The 24455-nt window shown below is 39.2% G+C and overlaps 1 protein-coding gene across 1 annotated transcript in view; it reads right to left on the bottom strand.

The window, feature by feature from the left end:
* Positions 1 to 23641, bottom strand: part of LOC122435137 (nuclear RNA export factor 2-like) — a 36240-nt gene extending 12599 nt beyond the window's left edge. The window contains exons 1-2 of the mRNA XM_043459064.1: positions 23538 to 23641; positions 22417 to 22515 (exon numbers count right to left, since the gene is read on the bottom strand). Coding sequence (XP_043314999.1) covers positions 22417 to 22486 — 70 coding nt within the window. The 5' untranslated portion in view covers positions 22487 to 22515; positions 23538 to 23641. The remainder of the gene's footprint in view (positions 1 to 22416; positions 22516 to 23537) is intronic.
* Between the last annotated feature and the right edge of the window lie 814 nt (positions 23642 to 24455).

Here is a 24455-nt window from a genome sequence, read left to right as displayed (position 1 = left end):
CTCCTCCAGTGGATCTTCCTGACCCGGAGATCAAACTGTGTCTCCTGCATTGCAGGCAGTTTCTTTATCTGCTGAGCCCTCAGGGAAGCATTATCTGAGAGATGGTACTATCACTGGAGAAATTGAGGAGAAGCAGGATGAGGAAGAGGAGGGGTCTGGAATGCAGGTGTTTGGAAAGCAGGTGTTTGGAATGCACAATAGTTATACTTTCATGTCCATGCTTTACTTGTATAAAAAAGTTAGGTCAGAGTTTTACCAGGTGCTTGGGGGGAAGCACTATTACTATTGACTCATTACATAACATAATAGAAACAATTATTGATAATTAGATCCACCTGTCTTCTCTCTGATTATTAAACTACATCATTTTGGACAATTCACCCAACTTCTCCTGATCTCAAATTACTTATAATAATATGCAAAAGTCAGGGATTAAAGCTAAACACCACCTCAATCAAGATAAAAGCATATACCACACTCCAAATTGTTCCCAGTTAATCTTTTCATCTCCCAGGTCCATAGAAACCTTTATCTGCTCAGTTTCTATATAGTAGTTTTGCTTGCCAGAGATCCAAGAAGTAGAACTTCTTGTAAATGGAATCATACATACTGTATACCTTTCCATCTGGCTTTTAAAATTCAGCATAATGTTTCTGAAATTCAGTTATGTTCTTGCCTTTTTCATTGCTGTGTAATATCCCACTGTATGGGTTGTAGCTCTCAACCTTGTTTACACAGTAGAGGTACTTGGGGAGATTGAGAATATCATCAGCAACAAGCTATACTCACAATAATTAAAGGCATCCACATTTTCTAAATTCTCCATGTGACTGCAGTGTACAACCACAGTTGAAAGTCACTGTGTTAAAAGTATCAGCTTTGGGTTTATGGTCTTTCCTAGTGGCTCAGACTGTAAAGAATCCGCATGCAATGCAGAGGCAAAGGTTCAATCCCTGGGTCAAGAAGATCCCCTGGAGAAGGCATTGGCAACCAATTCCAGTATGCTTGTCTGGAAAATTCCATGGACAGAGGAGTCTGGTGGGCTACAGTCTATGGGGTCACAAAGAGTTGGACAAAACGTGTTTGCCAGAGATCCTAGAAATGGATGCCACCTCATTTTGCTAGCTTTCCACTTTGTTGTTTTAGGGACCTGGTGATTCCATTAGCTTAAATCAGACATTGAGAAACCATAACCCATGGGCCAAACCTGATCTGTGGCCTGTTTTTCTAGGGCCTGCAAGCTAAGAATGGTTTTAACATATTTGAATGGTTTAAAAAAGTAATATTTCTTGACATGTGAAAATTATTTGAAATCCACACATCAGTGTCCATATACAAGGTTTTATTGGAACATAGCCATACTTGTCTCTGGAGGCTTCCACCCTACAACAGCAGAGTTGAGTAGTTACAAAACAGATAAAATGGTCCATAAAGCCTCAAATATTTGTGATCTGGCCCTTACCAGGAAAAGTTTGCTGAGCTCTGGCTCAGAGCGAGTGTCTTTAGAGCAAATGCACAATAACTGTGGTAAATGGCTGACCATCCCTTTGGCTAAGCCTGGGAAGATTTACTATAATTCCTTGTGGCTTCACTGTAGGGTCCTTCCTCAGCAGTCCACTTATTCATGGTGTTCTGGGTCAATGTGAGAATTGAGTAAGGAATTACCATTCACCAACAAGACAGCTCAAATCACCAGGTCTAGAGCTTGATTTACTTATTTTTATGTTCTTCTATATCTTATAAATAAATATTTATTCAAATTTTATTTATTTATACATGGATCAAATGCAACTTAAGGGTATGTTCAAATATTTCAAGATGCAAGGGATCTATTGATCACTTAGCTACATTCAGAGACTGAAAGTGAAAGTCGCTCAGTCATGTCTGACTCTATGCGACCCCATGGGTATAGTCCATGGAATTCTCTAGGCCAGAATACTGGAGTTGGTAGCCTTTCCCTTCTCTAGTGGATCTTCCCAACCCAGGGATCGAACTCAGGTCTCCCGCATTGCAGGCGGATTCTTTACCAGCTGAGCCACACGGGAAGCCCAAGAATACTGGAGTGGGTAGACTATCTCTTCTCCAGTGGATCTTCCCAAACCAAGAATTGAATCGGTGTCTCCTGCATCGTAGGTGGATTCTTTACCAACTGAGCCATCTTGAGGTCAAACCAATGTGACTCCCCTTCCAGTCTTGCTGTTTATCAGATGAACTGCACTCATCTTGAGGCAGGTGGTTAAGTGCTCCTCCTGGGCCTACAATTCCAGGACCCCATCATACCCACTGAAATGAGGGTGACCATGTCAATGGCAGGATCTCCCATCTCATCTGTGTCCTACACAAGTCAGCCACTTCAGAACATTTCAAAGATGAAGATGCCCCCCTCACTAATATGTTTCTCAATGCTATGGGGAAAGGATTGACCTCTGAGTTCCAAACAGCAGGTGCTTGGTCCACTGAAACATTGACTTCAAAGGTATTTCAATTCAAGTGACTGCAAGTGCTAACTCTTGAAACTGAGTCCCTCTAAAACCAAGTTCACTTGTCAAGTTTATGACTAACTTCTCTATCCAAAACTTCATTCCCTTTCTTGTCCCACTCATGATCTCCTCAGGACTGAGGAGTACCCAAGAAAAGGTGGGTTTGAAACTGAATAGAAACCTGCAGGGCCCTCCTGAGTACAAAAGCCCCTCTGTCTTCCCTGATTCTTGTTTGGAGAAAAAGGCTTTGGGCCCCTCAGTTTTCCCTGAGTTCCAAAGAACAGACTCAAGCAGTTACTAATTAGGGAGGTGAGGGAATGCAGAAACAAAGGGAAAGCAGTCAAGAAACAATAGTGCAGGTCAGTCCCAAGATGGCAGAGGAATAGGATGGGAAGACCACTTTCTCCCCCTCAAATACATCAAAAGATAACCTGCATGTGGAGCAACTTCCACACGACAACTTCTAAATGCTGGTGGAAGACCTCAGATACCCAGAAAGGCAAACCAATCTCTTCGAAATGAGTCTTGATGTTACTCTAAAAGGGGGACAAAAACCCTGAGGCAGAAGGCTCACCTTCAGAACTTTGGACAATCATAGAACTCCTAGCCCCAGGGAAAATTAACACACAAAAGCCCACCCAGAAGCCTTCATATCTATACTGAAACCAAGCTCCATGCAAGAGCCAACAAGTTCCACTGCAAGACACCCCATGCTAATCCTCCAACAAAATAGGAACACAATCTTGAACATTAAAAACAGGATGCCTGAAGTCATACCAAACCCATAGACACCTCAAAACTCACTACTGGACACTGCATTACCCTCCAGAGAGATGAGAGCCAGCTCCAGCCACCAGAGCACAGACACAAGTCCCCCCAACCAAGAAACCCTCACAAGGCACTGATCCAACCCCACCCACAGGGAACAGACTTCACAGTTAAGAGGAACTATGATCCTCCAGCCTGCAGAAAGCAGACACCAAGCACAGCAAACTAAACAAAATGAAAAGGCAAAGAAATATCCAGCAGGTGAAGGAATATGATAAAAACCTACCAAACCAAACAAAAGACGAGGTGATAGGGAGTCTACCTGAAAAAAGAATTCAGAATAGTGATGGGAAAGATGATCCAAAATCTTGAAAACAAAACAGTTATGGATATATAGATTAGAGACACAGATTGAGAAAATGCAAGAAGTGTTTAAGAAGGAACTAGAAGAAATAAATAGTTAATTAGTAAATAACAATGCAATACGTGAGATTAAAAACACTCTGGAGCAAACCAACAGTAGAGGAACTGAGGCAGAAGAGAGGATAAGTGAGCTAGAAGATAGAATGGTGGAAATAAATGAAGCAGAGTGGAAAAAAGAATAAAAAGAAAGGAGGACAGCCTCAGAGATTTCTGGGACAATGTGAAATACTCCAACATTTGAACACAGGTGTCCCAGAAGAAGGAAACAAAAGGAAAGGGCATGAGAAAATATTTGAGGAGATAATAGCTGAAAACTTCCCTAAAATGGGGAAGGAAATAACCACCCAAGTCCAAGAAGCCCAGAAAGTCCTATACAGGATAAACTGATGGTGAAACACACCAAGACACATATTAATCAAACTAACAAAAACTAAACACAAAGAGCAAATATTAAAAGCAGCAAGGGAAAAGAAAGAAAGAACATACAAGAGGATCCCTATAAGGATAACAGCTGATCTTTCAAAAGTAACTCTGCAGGCCAGAAGGGAATGGCAGGATATACTTAAAGTGATGAAAGGGTAAAACCTACAACCTGGATTACTCTAGCCAATAAGGATCTCATTAAGATTTGAAGGAGAAAGCAAAGCTTTACAGACAAGCAAAAGCTGAGGGAATTCACCACCACCAAGGCAGCTCTTCTCCTTGGAAGAAAAGCTCTGACAAACCTAGACAGTGTATTAAAAAGCAGAGACATTACTTTGCCAACAAAGGTCCACATAGTCAAAGCTATGGTTTTTCCAGCAGTCATGTACAGATGTGAGAGCTGGACAATGAAGAAGGTTGAGCGCCTAAGAATTGATGCTTTTGAACTGTGGTATTGGAGAAGACTCTTGAGAGTCCCTTGGACTGCAAGGAGATCAAACCAGTCAATCCTAAAGGAAATCAGTCCTGAATATTCACTGGAAGGATGGATGCTGAAGCTGAAGCTCCAATACTTTGACCACGTGATGCAAAGAACTGACTCACTGGAAAAGACCCTGATTCTGGGAAAGACTGAAGGCAGAAGGGGATGACAGAGGATGAGATGGTTGGATGGTATCACCAACTTGATGAGTTTCACCTTTTTCTCAAGTGCACATGGAACCTTCTCCAGGATAGATCACATCCTGGGCCATAAATCTAGCCTTGGTAAATTCAAAAAACTTGAAATCATTCCAAGCATCTTTTCTGATCACAATGCAGTAAGATTAGATGTCGACGACAGGAAAAAAAAAAAACTATTAAAAATTCCAACATATGAGGCTAAACAACACGCTTCTGAATAATCAACAAATCGCAGAAGAAATAAAAAGAAATCAAAATATGCATATAAACAAATGAAAACACGACAACCCAAAACCTATGGGATTCAGTAAAAGCAGTGCTAAGGAGAAGGTTCATAGCAATACAAGCTTGCCTCAAGAAACGAGAGAAAAATCAAATAAATAACCTAACTTTACACCTAAAGCAACTAGAAAAAGAAGAAATGAAGAACCCCAGGGTTAGTAGAAGGAAAAAAATCATAAAAAATTGGGCATAAATAAATGAAAAAGAAACAAAGGAGACCATAACAAAAATCACCAAAACTAAAAGCCAGTTCTTTGAGAAGATAAATAAAATAGACAAGCCATTAGCCAGACTCATCAAGAAAAAAGGGAGAAGGATCAAATTAGAAATTAAAATGGAGAAATCAAAACAGACAACACAGAAATAGAAAGGATCATAAGAGACTACTATCAGCAACAATATGCCAATAAAATGGACAACTTGGAAGAAATGGACAAATTCTTAGAAAAGTATAGCCTTCCAAAACTGAACCAGGAAGACACAGAGAATCTTAACAGACTCATCACAAGCATGGAAATCAAAACTGTAATGAAAAAATCTTCCAACAAACAACAGCCCAGGACCAGATGGCTTCACAGCTGAATTCTACCAAAAATTTAAAAAAAAGCTAACACCTATCCTACTCAAACTCTTCCAGAAAACTGCAGAAGAAGGTAAACTTCCAAACTCATTCTATGAGGCCACCATCACCCTAATACCAAGCCCAGACAAAGATGCAACAAAAGAAGAAAACTATAGGCCAATATCACTGATGAACATAGATGCAAAAAGCCTTAACAAAATTCTAGCAAACAGAATCCAACAACATATTAAAAAGATCATGCATCATGACCAAGTGGGTTTTATCCCAGGGATGCAAGGATTCTTTAATATTTGCAAATCAATCAATGTGATACACGACATTAACAAATTAAGAGATAAAAACCATATGATGTTCTCAATAGATTCATAGAAAGCCTTTGCCAAAATTCAACATCCATTTGTGATAAAAACCCTCCAGAAAGCAGGCATGGAAGGAACATACCTCAACATAATAAAATGATTTGAGAGAACAGCATTGAAACATGTGTATTATTATATGTGAAAGAGATCACCAGTCCAGGTTTGACGCATGAGACAAGGTACTCATGGCTGGTGCACTGGAATGACCCTGAGGGATGGGATGGGGAGGGAGGTTCAGGATGGGGAAGAGATGTACACCCATGGCTGATTCATGTCAACATATGGTAAAACCCACTACAATACTGTAAAGTAATTAGCCTCCTTTAAAAAAAAATAAATTTTTTTAAAATAAAAAAATAATAAAAGCCATATATGATAAACCCACAGCAAACATTATCCTCAATGGTAAAAAATGGAAAGCATTTCCCCTAACATCAGGAGCAAGACATGGGTGCTCACTCTCACCACTACTATTCAACATAGTTTTGGAAGTTTTAGCCACAGCAATCAGAGAAGAAAAAGAAATAAACGGAATCCAGATTGAAAAAGAAGAAGTAAAACTCTCACTGTTTGCAGATGACATGACCCTCTATGTAGAAAAGCCTAAAGACTCCACCAGAAAATTACTAGAGCTAATCAATGAATATAGTAATGTTGCATATAAAATTAACACACAGAAATCCCTTGCATTCCTATACACTAACAAAAAGAAAACAGAAAGAGAAATTAAGGAAACAATTCCATTCACCATTGCAACGAAAAGAATAAAATACTTAGGAATAAATCCACCTAAAGAAACAAAAGACCTATATATATAGAAAAGTATAAAACACTGATGAAAGAAATCAAAGATGACACAAATAGATGGAGAAATATACCATGTTTATGGATCGGAAGCACTATATAGTGAAAATGAGTATACTACCCAAAGCAAGCTATAGATTTAATGCAATCCCTATCAAGCTACCAACAGTATTTTTCACAGAACTAGAACAAATACTTTCACAATTTGTATGGAAATACAAAAAACCTCAAATAGCCAAAGCAATCTTGAGAAAGAAGAATGGAACTGGAGGAATCAACCTGCCTGACTTTGGGCTATACTACAAAGCCACAGTCATCAAGACAGTCATCAAGACAGACAATGGTCCTGGTACAAAGACAGAAATATAGATCAATGGAACAAAACAGAAAGGCCAGAGGTAAACCCACACACCTATGGACACCTTATCTTTGACAAAGGAGGCAAGAATATACAATAGAGAAAAGACAATCTCTTTAACAAGTGCTGCTGGGAAAACTGGTCAACCACTTGTAAAAGAATGAAACTAGAACACTTTCTAACACCACACACAAAAATAAACTCAAATGGATTGAAGATCTAAATGTAAGACCAGAAACTATAAAACTCCTAGAGGAAAACATGGGCAAAACACTCTCTGATGTAAATCATAGCAGGATCCTCTATAACCCACCTCCCAGAGTAATGGAAATAAAAGTGAAAATAAACAAATGGGACCTAATGAAACTTAAAAGCTTTTGCACAATGAAGGAAACTATAAGCAAGGTGAAAAGACAGCCTTCAGAAGGGGAGAAAATAATAGCAAATGAAGCAACTGACAAAGAATTAATCTCAAAAATATACAAGCAACTCCTGCAGCTCAATTTCAGAAAAATAAGCGACCCAATCAAAACATGGGCCAAAGAACTAAACAGACATTTCTCCAAAGAAGACATACAGATGGCTAACAAACACATGAAAAGATGCTCAACATCACTCATTATCAGAGAAATGTAAATCAAAACCACAGTGAGGAGGAGGGAACTAAGATGGCAGAGGAATAGGATGGGGAGACCACTTTCTACCCCACAAATTCATCAAAAGATCATTTGAACGCTGAGCAAACTCCACAAAACAACTTCTGATCACTAGCAGAGGACATCAGACACCCAGAAAAGCAGCCCATTGTCTTCGAAAGGAGGTAGGACAAAATATAAAAGATAAAAAGAGAGACAATAGAGTTAGGGACGGAGATCCGTCCCAGGAAGGGAGTCTTAATAAAGGAAGTTTCCAAACACCAGGAAACCCTCTCACTGGCGGGTCTGGGGGAAGTTTTTGAAACTTGGAGGGCAACCTAACTGGGAGGAAAAAATAAATAAAACCCACAGATTACATGCCTAAAAGCAACTCCCAGCAGAAAAGTACCCCAGATGCTCGCATCCTCCACCAGCAAGTGGGGGCAGAACTGAGAAGAGCAGGCGGCATTGCTTAGGGTAAGGACCGGGCCTGAAAGCCCTGGGGGCAATCGGAGGGAGCTAACGGTGAGATAGCAACTTAAACTGTGGGATCACAAGAAAGAGAGAATTAACTTGGGAAAAGCCCTAAATTTAGGCACTACCCGCCGTTCCCAGAATGAAGGACTGAGCGACTACCAGAGAAGAGCTAGCCAGCTGCGGACCGGCCCATCCCCCGCCAGAGGCAGGAGGCAGTCGGGAGGAGAAAGGGGCAAACTCGGCCCCAGAGACGGCATTCCCTACGAAACTGCAAACAGGCTTCCAGTCTCTAACCAAAGACTTCCTGAGATTCTGCATGGTGGATATCTGCCGGGAGGGTCGCAGCTAGAGTCCAGCTCCCCAGAACAGACACAAGGCGCACCCAACCGATGCGCCTGGAAACCGAAGCGGGACCGTGGAGGGGATAAGGCGCACTGCACCTGGGGAGAGTGCGCCCATCAAGCTCCTGGCTGCCTGAGCTGCTGGGCGGGGAAGGCACAAAAAGCAGGCCCAACCAAGTCTGCGTCTTTGTGGAGTATGGGAAAACCTGAATCTGAGCAGCTTAGGCCTGGGAAGTGCATGCAACTCAGGGCTCGCTCCCTGGAGAGCAGCCTGGAGCCTGAGCAGTGTAGACAGGGAAAGCACACACCCGTGAATGGGGGCAAACCCAGTGTGGCTGGAACACTGTGGGTCCTCCCCACACACGCCAGTGATATTTGTCTGCAGTGCCCCTCGCTCCCCACAGCACGACTGAACAAGTGAACCTAAACAAGAGACCACCTCCGCCCACTTGTCTCAGGGCAGAAATTAGACACTGAAGAGACCTGCAAACAGAAGCCAAATAAACAAAGGGAACTGCTTCAGAAGTGACAGGTGCAACAGGTTAAAATCCCTGTAGTCAACACTGACTACACTGGAAGGGGCCTATAGATATCGAGAAGTGTAAGCTCGAACAAGGAGCTATCTGAAACTGAACTGAATCCACACTGCCCGCAACAGCTCCAGAGAAATTTCTAGATATATTTTTACTATTATTTTTTTTAATTAAAAATTTTTTTTCTCTTTTTTTTCTAAAGTCCTCTATTACTCCTTAATTTTCATTTTTATAACCCACTATAACCTGGCAAAGAAAAAAAGGACCCTATTTTTAAAGGGAACTTCATATATATTTCTTTGTGTTCACACATATTTTTTGTGTTTTTGTGTTTTTTTAATATCGTATTTTTAAGAGTCTAACCTCTACCCTAGATTTTTAATCTTTGTTTTTCAGTATTTGATATCAATTTTGGACATTTAAGAATCCAACCTTTAGTACTCATTTTTACTCAGGAGTGTGATTACTGGTTTGATCATTCTCTCCCCCTTTTGACCCTCCTTTTTCTCCCCCAGATCACCTCTATTTCCTCCCTCCCCCTTCTCTTCTCAATCCAATTCTGTGAATCTCTGTGGGTGTTCTGGGCTGTGGAGAACACTTAGGGAACAGAGTACAACCTAGATCTGTCTCTCCTCTCTTGAATCCCCCTTTTTCTCCGCCTGCTCACCTCTATCTCCTTCCTCCCTCTCCTCTTCTTCATGTAACTCTGTGAACCTCTCTGGGTGTCCCTCAAATCTGGATAATCCTTTCACCATTAACCTAGAAGTTTTATTATCAGTGCTGTATGGAGGGAGAAGTCTTGAGGCTACTGAAAGAATAAGACTGAAATCCAGAGGCAAGAGGCTTAAGCCCAAAACCTGAGAAAACCAGAGAACTCCTGACTACAGGGAACATTAATTAATAAGACATCATCCAAAAGCCTGAGAACACCAGAGAACTCCTGACTACAGGGAATATTAATTAATAAGACATCATCCAAAAGCCTCCACACCTACACTGAAACCAACCAGCACCAGCAATAAGTTCCAGAGCAAGACATACCACGCAAATTCTCCAGCAACGGAGGAACATAGCCCTGAGTGTCAATAAACAGGCTGCCCAAAGTCACACCAAACGCACAGACCCATCTCAAAACTCACTACTGGACACTCCATTGCACTCCAGAGAGAAGAAATCCAGCTCCACCCACCAGAACACCGACACAAGCTTCTCTAACCAGCAAACCTCAACAAGCCAAACATCCAGCCCCACCCACTGGGAGAAACCTCCACAATAAAAAGGAACCACAGACTACCAGAATACACAAAGGCCACCCCAAACCCAACAATCTAAATAAGATGAAAAGGCAGAGAAATACCCAGCAGGTAAAGGAATATGAAAAATGCCCACCAAGCCAAACAAAAGAGGAGGAGATAGGGAATCTACCTGAAAAAGAATTTAGAATAATGATAATAAAAATGATCCAAAAAAAAATTTAAAAAAAAATGATCCAAAATCTTGAAAACAAAATGGAGTTACAGATAAATAACCTGGAGACAACGATTGAGAAGATGCAAGAAATGTTTAACAAGGACCTAGAAGAAATAAAAAAGAGTCAATTAAAAATGAATAATGCAATAAATGAGATCAAAAACACTCTGGAGGGAACCAACAGTAGAATAACGGAGGCAGAATATAGGATAAGTGAGGTAGAAGATAAAATGGTGGAAATAAATGAGGCAGAGAGGAAAAAAAAAGGATTGAGAGAAATGAGGACAACCTCAGGGACCTCTGGGACAATGTGAAACGCCCAAACATTTGAATCATAGGAGTCCCAGAAGAAGACAACAAAAAGAAAGGCCATGAGAAGATACTCGAGGAGATAATAGCTGAAAACTTCCCTAAAATGAGGAAGGAAATAGCCACTGAAGTCCAAGAAACCCAGGGAGTCCCAAACAGGATAAACCCAAGGCAAAACACCCCAAGACACATATTAGTCAAACTGACGAAGATCAAACACAAAGAATAAATATTAAAAGCAGCAAGGGAGAAACAACGAATGACACACAAGGGGATTCCCATAAGGATAACAGCTGACCTTTCAATAGAAACACTTCAGGCCAGAAGGGAATGGCAGGACATACTTACAGAAATGAAAGAGAATAACATACAACCCAAATTACTGTACCCAGCAAGGATCTCATTCAGATATGAAGGAGAATTTAAAAGCTTTACAGACAAGCAAAAGCTGAGAGAATTCAGCACCACCAAACCAGCTCTTCAACAAATGCTAAAGGATCTTCTCTAGACAGGAAACACAGAAAGGTTGTATGAACGTGAACCCAAAACAACAAACCAAATGGCAACAGGACCATTCTTATCAATAATTACCTTAAATGTAGATGGGTTGAATGCCCAAACCAAAAGACAAAGACTGGCTGAATGGATACAAAAGCAAGACCCCTATATATGCTGTCTACAAGAGACCCACCTCAAAGCAAGGGACACATACAGACTGAAAGTGAATGGCTGGAAAAAAATATTTCATGCAAACGGAGACAAAAAGAAAGCAGGAGTCACAATACTTATATCAGATAAAATAGACTTCAAAATAAAGGCTGTGAAAAGAGACAAAGAAGGACACTACATAATGATCAAAGGATCAATCCAAGAAGAAGATATAACAATTATAAATATATATGTTCCCAACATAGGAGCACCACAATATGTAAGGCAAATGCTAACAAGAATGAAGGGGGAAATTAACAATAATGCAATAATGCAATAATAGTGGGAGACTTTAATACCCCACTCCCACCTATGGACAGAACTAAACAGAAAATTAACAATGCAACACAAACTTTAAATGACACAATGGTCCAGCTAGACCTAATTGATATCTATAGGACATTTCACCCTAAAACAATCAATTTCACCTTTTTCTCAAGTGCACATGGAACCTTCTCCAGAATAGATCACATCCTAGGCCATAAATCTATCCTTGGTAAATTCAAAAAAAATGAAATCATTCCAGTCATCTTTTCTGACCACAATGCAGTAAGATTACATCTCAATTACAGGAAAAAAACTATTAAAAATCCCAACATATGGAGGCTAAATAACACGCTTCTGAATAACCAACAAATCATAGAAGAAATCAAAAAAGAAATCAAAATATGCATAGAAATGAATGAAAATGAAAACACAACAACCCCAAACCTATGGGATACTGTAAAAGCAGTACTAAGGGGAAGGTTCATGGCATTACAGACTTACCTCAAGAAACAAGAAAAAAGTCAAATAAATGACCTAACTCTACACCTAAAGCAACCAGAGAAGGAAGAAATGAAGAACCCCAAGGTTAGTAGAAAGAAAGAAATCTTAAAAATTAGGGCAGAAATAAATGCAAAAGAAACAAGAGACCATAGCAAAAGTCAACAAAGCTAAAAGTTGGTTTTTTAAAAAGGTAAATAAAACTGACAAGCCGTTAGCCAGACTCATCAAGAAACAAAGGGAGAAGAACCAAATCAACAAAATTAGAAATGAAAATGGAGAGATCACAACAGACAACTCTGAAATACAAAAGATCATAAGAGACTACTACCAGCAGCTCTATGCCAATAAAATGGACAACTTGGAAGAAATGGACAAATTCTTAGAAAAGGATAACTTTCCAAAACTGAACCAGGAAGAAATAGAAAATCTTAACGGACCCATCACAAGCACGGAAATCGAAACTGTAATCAGAAATCTTCCAGCAAACCAAAGCCCAGGACCAGATGGCTTCACAGGCGAATTCTACCAAAAATTCAGAGACGAGCTAACACCTATCTTACTCAAACTCTTCCAGAAAATTGCAGAAGAAGGCAAACTTCAAAACTCATTCTATGAGGCCACCATCACCCTAATACCAAAACCAGACAAGGATGCCACAAAAAGAAAACTATAGGCCAATATCACTGATGAACATAGATGCAAAAATCCTTAACAAAATTTAGCAAACAGAATCCAACAACATATTAAAAAGATCATACATCATGACCAAGTGGGCTTTATCTCAGGAATGCAAGGATTCTTTAATATCTGCAAATCAATCAATGTAATACACCACATTAACAAATTGAAAGATAAAAACCATATGATTATCTCAATAGATGCAGAAAAAGCCTTTGACCCAGAGCCAACATTATCCTCAATGGTGAAAAATTGAAAGCATTTCCCTTAAAGTCAGGAACAAGATAAGGGTGCCCACTCTCACCAGTACTATTTAACATAGTTTTGGAAGTGTTGGCCATAGCAATCAGAGCAGAAAAAGAAATAAAAGTAATCCAGATAGGAAAAGAAGAATTAAAACTCTCACTGTTTGCAGACGACATGATCCTCTACATAGAAAACCCTAAAGACTCTACCAGAAAATCACTACAGCTAATCAATGAATACAGTAATGTTGCAGGATATAAAATTAACACACAGAAATCCCTTGCATTCCTATAGGCTAACAAAGAGAAATTAAGGAAACAATACCATTCACCATTGCAACAAAAAGAATAAAATACTTAGGAGTGTATCTACCTAAAGAAACAAAAGACCTATACAGAGAAAACTATAAAACACTGATGAAAGAAATCAAAGAGGACACAAACAGATGGAGAAATATACCTTGTTCATGGATTGGAAGAATCAATATTGTCAAAATGACTATACTACCCAAAGCAATCTATTGATTCAATGCAATCCCTATCAGGCTACCAACGGCATTTTTCACAGAACTAGAACAAATATTTCACAATTTGTATGGAAATACAAAAAACCTCGAATAGCCAAAGCAAACTTGAGAAAGAAGAATGGATCTGGAGGAATCAACCTGCCTGACTTCAGGCTCTACTACAAAGCCACAGTCATCAAGACAGTATGGCACTGGCACAAAGACAGAAATATAGATCAATGGAACAGAATAGAAAGCCCAGAGATAAATCCACGAACCTATGGACAACTTATCTTCGACAAAGGAGGCAAGGATATACAATGGAAAAAAGACAACCTCTTTAACAAGTGGTGCTGAGAAAACTGGTCAACCACTTGTAAAAGAATGAAACTAGAACACCTTTTCACACCACACACAAAAATAAACTCAAAATGGATTAAAGATCTAAATGTAAGACCAGAAACTATAAAACTCCTAGAGGAGAACATGGGCAAAACATTCTCTGACATAAATCACAGCAGGATCCTCTATGACCCACCTCCCAGAATATTGGAAATAAAAGCAAAAATAAACAAATGGAACCTAATTAAACTTAAAAGCTTTTGCACAACAAAGGAAACTATAAGCAAGGTGAAAAGACAGCCTTCAGAAGGGGAGAAAATAATAGCAAATGAAGAAACAGACAAAGGATTAATCTCAAAAATATACAAGCATCTCTTGCAGCTCAATTCCAGAAAAACAAATGACCCAATCAAAACATGGGCCAAAGAACTAAACAGACATTTCTCCAAAGAAGACATACAGATGGCTAACAAACACATGAAAAGATGCTCAACATCACTCATTATCAGAGAAATGCAAATCAAAACCACAACGAGGTACCATTACATACCAGTCAGGATGGCTGCTATCCAAAAGTCTACAAGCAATAAATACTGGAGAGGGTGTGGAGAAAAGGGAACCCTCTTACACTGTTGGTAGGAATGCAAACTAGTACAGCCACTATGGAGAACAGTGTGGAGATTTCTTAAAAAACTGGAAATAGTACTGCCATATTTCCCAGCAATCCCATTCCTGGGCATACACACCGAGGAAACTCGATCTGAAAGAGACATGTGCACCCCAATGTTCATCACAGCACTGTTTATAATTGCCAGGACATGGAAGCAACCTAGATGCCCATCCGCAGATGAATGGATAAGGAAGCTGTGGTACATACACACAATGGAATATTACTCAGCCATTAAAAAGAATTCATTTGAATCAGTTCTAATGAGATGGATGAAACTGGAGCCCCTTATACAGAGTGAAGTAAGCCAGAAATATAAAGACCAATACAGTATACTAATACATATATATGGAATTTAAAAAGACGGTAATGATAACCCTATATGCAAAACAGAAAAAGAGACACAGATGTACAGAACAGACTTTTGGACTCTGTGGGAGAAGGCAAGGGTGGGATGTTCTGAGAGAATAGCATTGAAACAAGTATACTATCAAGGGTGAAACAGATCACCAGCCCAGGTTGGATGCATGAGACAAGTGCTCAGGGCTGGTGCACTGGGAAGACCCAGAGGGATGGGATGGGGAGGGAGGCGGGAGGGGGGATCGGGATGGGGAACACATGTAAATTCATGGCTGGTTCATGTCAATGTATGCCAAAAACCGCTACAATATTGTAAAGTAATTAGCCTCCAACTAATAAAAATAAATGAAAAAAAAGAAAAAGAAAAAAAAAAAAAGAAAAAATAAATAAATAAATAAAATAAAAAAAAAAGAAAAACAACAATGAGGTACCATCTCATGCCTGTCAGAATGGCTGCTATCAATAAGTCTACAAAGGATAAATGCTGGAGAGGGTGCAGAGAAAAAGGAACCCTCTTACACTGTTGGTGGGAATGCAAACTAATACAGCCACTATGGAGAACAGTGTGGAGATTCCTTAAAAACCTGGACATAGAACTGCCATATGACCCAGCCATTCTACTGCTGGGCATACACACCGAGGAAACCAGAATTGAAAGAGACACATGTACTCCAATGTTCATTGCAGCACTGTTTACAATAGCCAGGACATGGAAGCAACCAAGATGTCCATCGGCAGATGAATGGATAAGAAAGCTGTGGTACATATACACAATGAAATATTACTCAGCTATTAAAAAGAATACATTTGAATCAGTTCTAATGAAGTGGGTGAAACTGGAGCCTATTATACAGAGTGAAGTAAGTCAGAAAGAAAAACACCAATACAGTATATATATTCCATATATATATATATATATATATATATATATATATATGGAATTTAGAAAGATGGTAACAATGACCCTATATGTGAGACAGCAAAAGAAACACAGATGTAAAGAACAGACTTTTGGGCTGTAATAGATCGGTTGAATTTTAGTAAATTCACACTACAGAATTTTATTACAGCTGATAAAATGTTGTACATGGTATCTAAGATGAAAAATAGTGTGCAGAATAATTTTCATAGTACGATCTCAAATTATTTTTAAAAGGCACATGTGTACACACATTCACATATAACATATGTGGAGTGAGGTAGGAGGGGGGTTCAGGATGGGGACACATGTACACCCATGGCTGATTCGTGTCAATGTATGGCAAAAAACACTACAATATTGTAAAGTAATTAACCTCCAGTTAAAATAAGTAAATTAATTTTAAAAAATAAAATAAAGGCCATTATAAGAGACAAGTATACTACCTAAAGATCAAGGATCAATCTAATAAGATATAACAATTATAAAAACATATGCACCCAATATAGGAGCACCTCAATATATAAGATAAATGCTAACATGTATGAAAGGGGAAGTTAACAGCACAATAATAGTGGGGGACTTTAATACCCCACTCATACTAATGGACAGATCATCCAGACCGAAAAATAGCAAGGTAACACAAGCTTTAAGCAATAAAATGGACCAGTTATCCCTAATTTATAGCTTTGGACATTTAACCCAAAAACAATGGATTTCACCTTTTTCTCAAGTGTACATGGAACATTCTCCAGGATAGATCACATCCTGTGCCACAAATCTAGCCTTGGTAAATTTAAAGAAACTGAAATAATTTCAAACATTTTTTCTGATCACAATGCTGTAAGATTAGATATCAACTACTGGAAGAAAGCTATTAAAAACCCAAACATATGGAGACTAAGCAATACACTTCTGAGTAACCAACACATCACTGAAGAAATAAAAAAGGAAATCAAAATACACATAGAAACAAATAATAGCGAAAACATGACAACCCAAAACCTATGGGATTCAGTAAAAGCAGTGCTAAGAGGGAAGTTCATAGCACTACAAACCTATCTCAAGAAACAAAAAAATGAAAATGAAAGTTGCTCAATCATGTCCAACTCTTTGTGACCCCATGGACTATACAGTCCATGGAATTCTCCAGGCCAGAATACTGGAGTGGATAGCCATTCCGTTCTCCAGGGATCTTCCCAACCCAGGGATTGAACCCAGGCCTCCCACACTGCAGGTAGATTCTTTACCACCTGATCTACCAGGGAAGCCCTCAAGAAACAAGAGAAACATCAAATAAACAACATAGCTTTACAACTAAAGCAGCTAGAAAAAGAACAAAAAAAAAATCCCAAAGTTAGCAGAAGAAAATAAATCATAAAAATCAGAGAATAAATAAATGAAAAAATTAGAAATGAAAATGCAGAAACTACAACAGACAACACAGAAATACAAATGATCATAAGAAACTACTATAAGCAAATATATACCAATAAAATGGACAACTTGGGAAAAATGAACAAATTCTTAGAAAAGTATAACCTTCCAAAACTGAACCAGGAAGAAATAGAAAATTTGAACAGACCAATCACAAGCACGAAAATCGAAACTATAGTCAAAAATCTTCCAACAAACAATAGCCCAGGACCAGATGGCTTCACAGGTGATTGATACAAAAAATTTAGAGAATAGCTAACACCTATCCTACTAAGCTCTTCCAGAAAACTGCAGAGGAAGGAAAACTCCCAAACTCATTCTATGAGGCCACCATCACCCTGATATCAAAACCAGACAAAGATGCCACAAAAAAGAAAACTACAGGCCAATATCACTGATGAATATAGACATAAAAATCCTCAACAAAATTCTAGCAAACAGAATCCAACAATATATTAAAAAGATCATACATCATGATCAAGGGACTTTATTCCAGGGATGCAAGGATTCTTCAATATTTGCAAATCAATGTGATACACCATAGTAACAAATTGAAAGATAAAAACCATATGATTATCTCAATAGATGCAGGGAAGTCTTTGACAAAATTCAAAACCAATTTATGATAAAAAGTCTCCAGAAAGTAGGCATAGAAGGAACATACCTCAACATAATGAAAGCCATATATGACAACCCGCAACAAACATTATCCTCAATAGCAAAAGGATTGCCTCTAAAATCAGGAACAAGACAAGGGTGCCCACTCTCACCACTACTATTCAACATAGTTTTGGAAGTCCTAGAGACAGCAGTCAGAGAATAAAAAGAAATAAAAAGAATCCAGATTGGAAAAGAAGAAGTAAAACAAATACTGTTTGCCCATGACATGATCCTCTACATAGAAAATGCTAAAGATGCCACCAGAAAATTACTAGAGATAATCAGTGAAAATAGTAAAGCTGCAGGATACAAAAGTAATACACAGAAATATCTTGCATTCCTATACACTAACAACGGAAAATCAGAAAGAGAAATTAAGGAAACAATCCCATTCACCATTGCAACAAAAAGAGAAAAAACAGAAAATACCTGTATACAGAGAACTATAAAACACTGATGAAGGAAATCAAAGATGACACAAATAAACGGAGAAATATGCCATGTTCTTGGATTGGAAGAATCAATAAAGTGAAAATGAGTATATTACCCAAAGCAATCTATAGTTTTGAGTTCCTCCTCAAGGGACAACAATTTGCTAGATATTTTTGAGCTGTTATACAGAAACTAAGACCCCCCTGCCCAGGTGGAGAATGGTGACTACATGCTGACCACAAGCACACAGTTCCCAGACTGGCTGGAACTAGAATGTTGATGATTAAGATTCCTGAAACACAACCCTGTGACCTCACCACCAATCAATCAGAAGAACATCATGTATACTGTGGCCCTCACCCCAGATGTTGCCTTTAAAACTGTTCTCTGAAAGGCAAGCAGGGAATTCAAGTCTTTTGAACACAAGCAGTCAGTTCTCCTTACCTGGCACCCTGAAAATAAACACTGTATTTTCCTTCACCAACAACCCAATGTCAGTAGATTGGCTTTGCTGTGTGGCAGGCAAACAAATTCTATTCAGTAACACTCTTGCAACTCTTTCACCATTGTGTGCTATGGAATACAAATATTTCATCTTCTATTATCAACTGTATCCTTACTATCTTCAGATTCACCTAGGCCAGATAACCTATCCCCACTTCCTTCAGGGCTCTTTGCTTGCAAACTATTTTGGTGTCAAGTAGTCTGTTAAACAACGTTCCCACTTACCTATGCTAGATATTCATTCTAGCTATTTTATAAAAGTAAGACACCTTTAATAAAACATATGACATAGCTTACAAAAATTCTGTGAGGGCCAGAAAAGCATGCTTGGATGCTGCACATCCAGGGGAAATCCCCCTCACTGTTATAGCTGAAAACCACGGCTGCCAGCAGGCTAACTGACATTCATGCATTCAAGCACTCTGCTGTGGCTACCTATAAAAACCAAACACCTCTCCCACCATACATAGCTGATCCTACATGTGGCTCCCACATTACTCAGTTATACCTCCAAGCTTTACTATGGTGCATATATTTGATACATAGAGATCTTGTTTGGCACCCTAGACACAAGTAGGGCATGTCTAGAAAACATATACACCCACACTAATATAGGTCTCTATTCTTGTTCTTAGCTTTCTAGTCTCTATAGTGGAAGTGAAAGTCGCTCATTCGTGTCCGACTCTTTGCAACCCCATGGACTATGCAGTCCATGGAACTCTCTAGGCCAGAATACTGGAGTGGGTAGCCTTTCCCTTCTCCAGGGGATCTTCCCAACCCAGGGATCAAACCCAGGTCTCCCACATTGCAGGCAGATTCTTTACCAGCTGAGCCACAAGGGAAGCCCTTAATCTCTATAGTACAGGAAAACATTTAATAAAGAGTGTTTATGAGTGTTGGAATAGTTGCCAAGTGACCAATTTGTGGTATATTCCACAGGATCTGGTTTTTTTTTTTCTATTGTAAATGATATATTCACAGTGAAAATATTATTTCTTATTTGGTGCAATTATTTTGCATATATTAGTCTCACATATAATAAGCTGGTTGGAAAGTGAAAAAAAAGTGAAAGTATTAGTTCCTCAGTTGTGTCCAATTCTTTGAGACCCCATGGACTGTAGCCCACCAGGCTCCCATGTCAACGGAATTTTCCAGGCAAGAATACTGGAGTGGGTAGACATTCCCTTCTTCAGGGGATCATCCTGACCCAGGGATTGAACCCAGGTGTCCTGCATTGCAGGCAGGTTCTTTACCATCTGAGCCACCAGGGATAATTTTCCATAGCTTCTATTGAGTTTTATATGAAGACAATTATACTGACAGGTTTGTTTATTTTCAGTTTTACAAGTGTTAATGTATGTATGTACATATTTTGACTTACTGCAATGCCTCAGAGACTCAGTAAGATGTTGAATAGCAGTGATTATGTGAATCATCTTTGCCTCTTCTGATTTAAAATGCAGTGGTTTTAATGTATCAGTATTATGTATGTTGTTTGTTATAGTTTTTCTTAAATACCCACTATCATTTTAAAGAAATATCTTTCTATTCCCAGTTAGCTGAGAGTTATTTTTGTTGTTGTTTAATCTTGATTGGTTATTGAATTTTGTTGCATGCATTTTTTTCTGGAATCTTTGTGATAATCATTCTTTTCTAGCTCCTTTTCCTTATTAATGTGTCGAATTACATTATGGATCTCCTAATGTTAAACCAACAATGCAAATTTGGTATAAACACAACTTTGCCCAACTATATTATCTGTTTTAGCTATTGTTGGATTAAGTTTGTCATTATCTTATTTCTGCTTTTTTACATTTTTATAACCAATTAAGATTGAGCAGTAATTTTGCATTCTCACGCAGTCTTTGTCAAGAATAAGCTTAGATGATGGCTGCTCTGTCAGTTTGGGTCTCCAAGGTCTACCATCCTGTGATGGGCATGCACCTGCCATAGACATGTAGTAGGAGTGAGGAGTAAGCCACTGAGATATGGGGATCATCTATTATTATAGTATAATTTAGCCTATGGGCTTCCCAGGTGGTGCTAGTGGTAAAGAACCTGCCTGCCAATGCAGGAGACATAAAGGATGTGGGTTTGATCCTTGGGTCAGGAAGATCCCCTACAGGAGGGCATAGCAACCCACTCCAGTATTTTTGCCTGGAGAATCTCATGGACAGAGGAGCGGGTCACACAGAGTTGGACACAACAGAAGTGACTTATCAAGCATGCAATCTAGCCTATCCTGATTCTTCTATCTTATCTGTAAATTAAAATAACATCCTTTCAGGATTTTCCTGAGGATTAAATGAGAAAACTTGTATGACAAGGTTATCACAATGTTTTGACATATAATAGGAATTCAAAAAATAGCAGCTCTAATTATTAAATAATAACTAATTAGTTTTGAAAAAGTGTGGAAATTGGTATAAAATGTGAGACAGTTCACCCTTACAAGTAAGTTGTATCATATTCTCCAGAGTGGGGCATTTTATTTTGCTTATAAGATTTCCTAATGACTAGCACTTATGCACTTATTTCTTGCCATCATGATATCAGAAACATAAATTGAGGTTATATAGAAAAAATGAAAAAAATGGAAAGGCTAAGCAAAAGAATGACTAATGAAATAAGACAAAATGAGTAAGCAATAAGTAGTTTCTTAATGAGAACAGATTATAATTATCAGTAAACATACATTGTTCTTAGTAAACAAAGGTACAAGGCATTAATACGTTAGAAGAGATTTAGTTTGAACAGGTTCTCCCAAAATGTTTTCTATGGAACACTGGTACTTCAAATGGTCTGTGGGAAAATGTTCCATTCCCACAGAAATTGAGGAAATCAACTGCTACAGACTGAATGTTTATGTTCCAACCTAATCTCCAAGGTGACAGTATTTGGAGGTAGAGTCTTTGAAAGGTGATTAGGTCATGAGTGAGGTTCCCTCATGAATGGGATTTGTGCCCTTATAAAGAACCCAGAGAGCTCACTTGCTCTTCTGCCCTGTGAAAATACAGCATGAAGAAAGCCCTTTATGAAGCAGGAAGCAGATCTCACCAGACACTGAACCTGCTGGTGTCTTGATTTTGGACTTCAGAAATTCCAGAACTGTGAAAAATAAATTTCTGTTGTTTATAAGCCACCCAGTCCACAGTGTTCTACTATAGCAGACTGAACAAAGTAAGTCACTACCCCTTTCTCTGATATTCAAGTTGCATACTAGCATGTTATCTTTAAAGTAAGACAATATAGAAATCCTTTTACCTTCATTTTTGTATGTCCCATTGTTCTCTGATGGATGAGTATTTTTTTGTTGATATTGTCTCTCAGACATAGTGTTTTGTAGAAAAAAATCTCAAAGTGCTGAAATAAGAGAAAAAACAGCTATTATATAATAAAAATACCACCCCATAAACATCTCTCAAACAATATTTAAATCCCTCACAAATGTAAACACGATCTCTTATTTGCTGAATTTTACTCCTTAAGTACCATCTACATGATTTTTATGAAATGCATCACCTATAATTTTACTTAATATGTTTTTCTTAAATAAATTCACTGTTTTTTACACATGAAGAAATGGGGTAGTTTTCAAGAAGTCGAATAAGTAATGGTGAGGAGAATCAGAAGCTAGCAGTGTCTGGTTAGACTAACCCATTTTGAGATTCCAAGCAAAAAAGGACTATGGCATCCCATCCCCCATGAGTACATGCTAAGTTGCTTCAGTTGTGTCTGACTCTTCGAGACCCTACAGACTGATGGAAGCCTGCCAGGCTCCTCCATCCCCCACACACTTTGAAAAGCTACTGATCGGCAAAGCAAATAACAAAAAACAAATTCTGAATCTTCATGTAATGGCTAGTTTCACACTTTTACTGAAAAAATATAAAATTCTTAAAAAATAGTCTCCTCTCGATATACGGAACCAATTAAGAGACAGAAATTAAGATCAGACCTGAAATTATCTATATAAAATTGTCATCTAGGAGTTCTCGGGTATCGATAAACATGTGGTCAGCGGAGCGCAATGGACGCCACCACGTGGCAGAAAGTGAATACCAAGTGGAGATAAGCAAAAGGTGTGGCTTTAATATGGGGGTGGGGAAGGGGAAAGAGAAGCGGGGGAGTCAACCCAGTTTCCCAAGCCTGAGAAGTCCCTCGGGTTTGAGAAAAGTCCTTGTCTTTTCCCAAGGGATGCTGAGAGAAGCCCCTCAACCCCTGTCTCCGAGCCACCTGCTGTTCCGCCAATTCTGAGTAAACCTGGTACTGGTGGGCGTCCATCCTACCCGACTAAAACCTCCGGCAGCTGGATATAAAAGTTAGTGGAAAACTTGGAATCTGAGCCACAGTCTCCTCAAAGTTTCCCGAGTCAGGACACATACCTTAAATCTAAAGGTTTTCCTCACTGACTGGTCCGACTCCTCAGAGGACTAAGCTGAGCTACCGAGCGCCATTCAGCGGCTCTCCACACGCCTTAACAGCGCTCCCTCTCGCGCGAACATAGAGGGTCACGTGACTGCGAGATTCACGTAGTGCGCCACCACGTGGCGCACCGCCCCCCCCGCCCCCCCCCCCTGCCCCCCCTCCCCGCCCCGCTCAGAACTTCCAGGGGTTTGACGGGCATGGACCACGTAATAAAAAGATCGAAGTCACCTCTGGGATCAGGAGCTCTCAATCCTCATGAAACTGAAAACTGACCATCAAGTGACCACAGCATGTCACATGGACCATAGAATGAATATACACAACCAAGAGCCACTGGATAGGTGCAGTTGTTCATATGACTGCAAGCAGTTTGCTCTCGCCATGTGATGGTAGGAGCCATGTCACTGTTGATGCAGGGATCTTGATTGGGTAGCCAACAATATTTACAAGATACAGATAGCTGAGCCTCTTATGTGACCAAGGGGGACCATAGCATCCATATGATTCTAAGAAACAGGTCATCTTTGTGACTTGGAGGGCTGAGGTTTCCACATGCTATTAGCTAGTATAGGCCACGTGACAGGATGAATCCACACGATGTGCAAGATTTAGGAGTCCGCTGTACTCTAGTGATTTGAAAAGCTGAACCTCTGCTCGGGCCTGGTGCACTGGGAAGACCCAGAGGAATCGGGTGGAGAGGGAGGTGGGAGGGGGGATCGGGATGGGGAATACGTGTAACTCTATGGCTGATTCATATCAATGTATGACAAAACCCAAAAAAATAAAATAATAAAATAAATAAATAAATAAATAAAAATAAATGTTATAATTCACTTAAAAAAAAAAAAGAAAGAAAAGCTGGACCTCTGACATGA

Source organism: Cervus canadensis, chromosome X, assembly GCF_019320065.1.
Source record: "Cervus canadensis isolate Bull #8, Minnesota chromosome X, ASM1932006v1, whole genome shotgun sequence".
Taxonomy (NCBI): Eukaryota; Metazoa; Chordata; class Mammalia; order Artiodactyla; family Cervidae; genus Cervus; species Cervus canadensis.
Note: the sequence above shows the minus strand (reverse complement) of the source record. Positions and strands in the feature narration are given on the sequence as shown.